Genomic DNA, 6000 nt, shown 5'->3' on the forward strand with positions numbered 1-6000 from the left:
ATCAGAACATCCCTCTAGAGTACAGTTATATTGACAACATGACTAAGCAATTTGACTGTCTTATCCATACATAAGGACATTTCATTTTGATGGCACTGACATGTTCATTGACACAGATATTTACTTTTAAGAGATGAACTAAGGATTTTGAGCAAGAGACTGGCTTTTGCAGGTAATCCATGGTGTTTTGCTATTTGTACGAATTGTTTTGAGAAATGCACTTACTGTTTTGCAAATGTCGAGGATGATTCGAGAAATGTACCAAAGCGACTGAGAAAAACTAAGCAATGTCTTTGCTGCTGACCTTCGATGATCCAATTCATCCAATATTCAACCATACTATTGAGCAAAAATCATCACACTGTTTTTTATTAGTTTTTTGTATTGCTGAAGTATAGTGCTGAATCTTATTCTCCTGCGATCCAAAATGGGAGCACAGCTGGAAGGTTTGTTTGAGCTGTGCCCTCTACTATATACAGGCGTGAAATTTAAATTTCCTTCAGCCTTCAGAGGCTTATTCAATTGACCTTTGGTGAGAAAGGGCCTTTACATTAGCCAAAAATAGAATAACTTTTTTGTTATTAAAAAACAAGCAAGCCAAGAAAATGTAATGCAAAAGTAACATAACGCATTACTTTCCATAAAAAGTAATTAAGTAACACAATATTGGAATGCATTCCTTTTAAAAGTAAATTTCCCAAACACTGCTAATCAATGTGGTGCATCTTACTATATGCCAAAAGTGTCTATGAACACTCAAGGAGTAATTTATCTGTATTTTTGTGATGAACAACTGGTACGAATGAGTCGGCAGGAAAAAAAAAAAAACTTAAAGTTGAGCCTTGTATTAATAAATTAACCAAGACATTTAAAAAAAAGAGTGGATCTATTTATGAAATAATTTTTGTGGTATAGTAAGTGTCGTGTTGAGTGTTAGGTGTTGTTGGTGTCTTCATACTATTTTCACTCAGTGGAGTGGACATTATTTGATGCCTACAATTATGACTGTTACGTATGAAAACATAGATAACAAATATAGTGTAGAGACTGTAGTAATAATATTTTAATACACTTTAAATCAACAATGATTGTCTTAACATAAATTCTGCATACATACACCAGCAATTTATATTTTTTTGAATCAAATATTTTTTTTAAATTAAATATATGCAAAAACTTTGTCATAAAATACATTATTCAATATTAACACTAGTTTAAACATAGGCCAAACCCTAATGAATTCTGGTAAATCCATTGAAAATGGCTGAAATAACCAGATCATATGGAATCACATGAAATATGAGAGAGAGAGAGAGAGAGAGAGAGAGAGAGAGAGAGAGAGAGAGAGAGAGAGAGAGGGAGGATAAGAGGGAGGAGTCGACCAATCAGTGATGCGCTCACACACACACACACACACACACACACACACACACACACACACACACACACACACACACACACACACACACACACACACACACACACACACACACACACACACACACACACACACACACACACACACACACACACACACACACACACACACACACACACACACACACACACACACACACACACACACACACACACACACACACACACACACACACACACACACACACACACACACACACACACACACACACACACACACACACCGAATTCTAAATTGTTCCTAGAATTCTAAATGTTTATGGATTGTTCAACTTATTGCTATTATTATTATTATTATTATTATTTTTTTTTTTAATTGTATCTTTTTATAATTCTTTTATTTAATGTATGTACATGTATGTTGATTATTTGTAAAATTATAAATGCTTTGGCAATACATTGTAACAATTGTCATGCCAATAAAGCACAATTGAATTGAATTGAATTGAGAGAGAGAGAGAGACTTATTTTAAGTATTCAACATTGGAGCTTTTCTGTTTGTACCTAAAAATGGGTTTGTTGTACCGGCCCACATGGAGCAGAGGCAGTACCGAATGCCGTGGTGTAGGCCAAGCTCTTCAGACGTATTTACAGCAGATTATGCAGTACAACAGAAGCCAGCACTGTTACAAACAGTGTGCCTGAGGAGATGACAGCTGAAGCTCCAGCTGTAAGGAAAGGTGCCGTGTGCTTCATCATCCAGTCATACTCCTCCTTCAGCCCCTGTCTCTCCAGCTCGGGACCCACCACGCTCCGGATGGTCTCATAGTATGAGTTCAGCCAGTACAGCTACAAGACAACAACAAAGTCAGAGACATATTCTGCACTGCCAACACTGAAATCAACAACTGATGTTTGTTTATAAAAGAAAAAATAGGGCTTTTGAATTTCCAGCGAACCCATAACCCCCCTCCAAAATGTGTTTCTAGTGAAGAGCGTCTGTGGGAACTTTGTCAAAGGAAACCAACACTAGAAAACAGCATATTTTTAAACACACAAAGCTGTGGTTTTTAACTGGTTCACTACCCATATTTTACATTGGAAACCAAATGGAACCCAACGCATCCCAACAGTAACAAAATTGATTATGATATGAAAGTAAACACTGGTGTATTTATAATAATTGTAATAAAAATACAGAATGATTGATATTATTTAAAATACCTGCTCAGGACTTAGAAGAGATGTATTTATCAGTTTTCTGTCATATGGCACCAATGAGACTGTTTCAAATGTCAGGTAATTGCTGCTATGCTAGTAGGGAAAAACAGGGGGGGAAAATGCACATATTAATATTTCATTAGGCACTGCCCTTGGATAGCTGCACTGGATTTACAGAGTTCTAGACCTCAATTAATTGAATGTACCTTTGTAGTAGCTGGAACAGTGACGGCAATGTCCTCTATCCTTATACCAAAGTCATTATCCTTATAATAACCAGGTTCTAAAGGAGAGTTTGGCAGTTTAAAACTTTAAGTAACAAATGAAGGCAATCATAATGAGCTTCTTAATTATTCCTCACCAATTGACGTAAACATCCCCTCTTGAAATGGAATATTATTGGACTGAAAACCCACAGGCCCTATCACACAGAAAACAAATACATTAGATGAAGAGATCTATAACATAGCAGAGATATAACAATAAGAAAACATATGATACTATAAGCTCACCAAGGCTGCATTTATTTGATAAAATATGAACAAATCAATATTTAAAATTTGAATGTATTCTTGTGATGGCAAAGCATCATTACTCTGGTCTTCAGTGTCGCATGATCCTTCAGAAATCATTCTAATATGATGATTTGATGCATAAGAAACATTTCTTATTATTATCAATGTACACAACAGTAAAGAACACCTTTTATTTAAAATAGAAATCTTTTGTAACATTACAAATGTGTTCTTTATTGTCACTTTTGATCAGTTTAATGCACCATTGATGAATACAAGTATTCATTTATTTATGAAAAAAATAACTTTTAAGCTATAGTGGATTTTACTTTTGTTATCAACACAAATTAATATATATAACAATACTGAGATAAATATATAAACATGCTAGAGAATTAGACTTACATTCATGGACTCCAAAGTAGTTTCCCACACCATGACCAGTGCCATGACCATAATTTAAACCAACTTCCCACAATGCTCTTCGTCCCAGCATCTCCATGTTCACGCCTAGTGTGAGAATAAAAGCACATGAATGGTTAGCACATGACATGTTTTGTGGAGGTCACTGTGAGATGTCCGCTGTGGACAGGGCGCCCTCTTGTGGAAGTATCAGGTCACGGTTGCTTGAAGGGAGATAGTGATTGAAGATGAGGAGATCCTCACCTCTAGTTCCAGCAGGAAAGATGGTTCTTGAAATCTCAATATTTCCCATGAGCACCCTTGTGTAGGCCTCCTATCAGAGTAAAACAGGGAGAAATCAGTTTTCTTTTTAGTAGTCTAAGTAAAAGAATCAAAGTATGCTCTGCATCGTCAGAATCTCCCTATGCCTGCCGTTCAGTACCTTTTGAAAGTCACTGGGTTTACCCCAGTGCACAGTACGCGTTATATCAGTGGTACCATCACTGTAACAGAAAGAGAAAGCTAGTTTAGTGCTTGATTTGTTTGTTTAACTCAAATAGTCAGTAAATAACCTGGCTGCCTTAAAGGGATTTCAAAAATGAAAATTAGCAAATGATTTACTCACCCTCAAGTCACCCTAGGTGTATATGACATTCTTCTTTCAGACGAACACAATCTGAGTTATATTAAAACATGTCCTGGCTCTTCCAAGCTTTATAATGGCCTTGACTTGAAGGGTCGTTTTTAAAGTCCATAAAAGTGCATGTATCCATCATATAACTGCTCTACACGGCTCCGGGGGGTTAATAAAGTCCTTCTGAAGCGAAGTGGTGTGTTTGTGTAAGAAAAATATCCCTATTTAAAACTTTATAGAATAAAATAACTAGCTTCCGTACGCAAGTCGATTTGCGCAAAAAGAGTAACCCCTGACGCGATGTACAGGAGCATTGCAAGCTTTGACGCGTCTCATGGACATTTTTAATATAACTCCAATTGTATTAGTTTAAAAGAAGAATGTCATATACACCTCGGATGACTTGAGGGTGAGTAAATCATGGGCTAATTTTCATTTTTGGGTGAACTATTCCTTTATGATTTTGAGTTCATTGAAACAAACAAAAAAAAGAGTTAATACAGAGAAAGATTTTTTGCTCTCTTTCTTTGTATTAACTCAAATTTGTTGTTTCAATGAACTCAATTTTAAGGAAACCATGCAGGTTAATTAATATTTAAGTTAAGCTTACAGTGAGCTTAGTTATGTATCATGTTTTTGCACACAAACAGAACTTTACTAATAGTACTATGAAACTCACAGGTACTGTCCTCCAGAGTCAACAAGATACATATCATTCACTGTCAGCCTCCTCGCAGTTTCAGTAGATGGACTGTAATAAATGAGAATGAATAGGTCAATAAATTGGATATAATAAAATAGTATAAATAAATAGGCAGACATATTTATTACCTGTAGTGAGCAAGAGCAGCATTAGGTCCACTTGCAGAAATGGTCTCAAAACTCGGCCCTCTGCTGTTCTTTTGCTTGCTGCCAAAACACAATGGAGGGGTTTGTGTTTCTCAGGAAAAAGGAAGTAAATGTGTTGCTGATTGTGATTTACTGTACACAAGAAGAGCTTCTTTGTGTTGATATCTTATAATATACTTGATGTAGGAACAGGTTCTACTTGTGCAAATGTTATGCCTACAATGCAAGTTTAGAAAGACGGTTAATATAGAGTGCTACAGTCCGTTTCTTTAAGTAAATATTGTGCTATAATGTAACCTATAAATCTTTAAAGACATAAGCCCCGAAAGCATTTTATAGCATTATATATTAAAAACTAAATAAAACAAAAGATTAACAAAATTAAATTTTTTTAATTAACATTTAACTGCCAAATTTACTGAGAACTACACTACCCACATGTATGCCATAATCTAAATAAATAAATGCAATATTTTGCAAAACATTTAAAACACATTGTTTTATACTTATAATGAAAAACTTTAAGTCAAAGTCTTTTTTTCACTTTCCTCTCCTTCAAATTAGACTTAATGTTGATTTTGATCTTGAAGCTGGTTCTCTAATATTGAGAACATGAATGTTAAATACATAGTCTTGGAACCCTTAAAAAGTGAGCAGTCAGTGACTGTTAATTCCATGTGTTTTATGTGTGAGTGGTATCAGTGATGAGGGTTTAGCTCCGCTGTTCTGTACCTGCGACACTGATCAACAAATTGTGCCGCTGTGAGCTCGGTCTCTGTGCCTTCTGGAACTTTCTTTTCAAGCCACAACAGAAGCTGCATGACCGCGACTGCGTCCCTAACCTGTGGGAAGCCAGAGAGGATGTTCACCCATTGTGGCTGAATGCAGTCAACTGAGGTCTGGCATTAGGCCATAAAACACCAGAGCGAAGATGTTTGTCCATGCACTTTATCTGATGCAGATTGAAAAACTCATTCAGCAAAATATGTCAATAGACCATTG

At 35.9% G+C, this 6000-nt stretch overlaps 1 protein-coding gene across 1 annotated transcript in view; it reads right to left on the bottom strand.

Moving 5' to 3' along the window:
• Nucleotides 1-1780: 1780 nt before the first annotated feature.
• The window catches only part of xpnpep2 (X-prolyl aminopeptidase (aminopeptidase P) 2, membrane-bound), an 11409-nt gene continuing 7189 nt past the window's right edge, over nucleotides 1781-6000 (bottom strand). The window contains exons 12-21 of the mRNA XM_079839908.1: nucleotides 5731-5840; nucleotides 4981-5058; nucleotides 4829-4900; nucleotides 3958-4018; nucleotides 3780-3849; nucleotides 3519-3623; nucleotides 2960-3019; nucleotides 2805-2881; nucleotides 2602-2691; nucleotides 1781-2226 (exon numbers count right to left, since the gene is read on the bottom strand). Of these exons, the coding sequence (XP_079696034.1) occupies nucleotides 2026-2226; nucleotides 2602-2691; nucleotides 2805-2881; nucleotides 2960-3019; nucleotides 3519-3623; nucleotides 3780-3849; nucleotides 3958-4018; nucleotides 4829-4900; nucleotides 4981-5058; nucleotides 5731-5840 (924 nt within the window). The 3' untranslated portion in view covers nucleotides 1781-2025. The remainder of the gene's footprint in view (nucleotides 2227-2601; nucleotides 2692-2804; nucleotides 2882-2959; nucleotides 3020-3518; nucleotides 3624-3779; nucleotides 3850-3957; nucleotides 4019-4828; nucleotides 4901-4980; nucleotides 5059-5730; nucleotides 5841-6000) is intronic.

The sequence above is a fragment of the Gobio gobio genome, assembly GCF_949357685.1.
Source record: "Gobio gobio genome assembly, chromosome: 16".
Lineage (NCBI taxonomy): Eukaryota > Metazoa > Chordata > Actinopteri > Cypriniformes > Gobionidae > Gobio > Gobio gobio.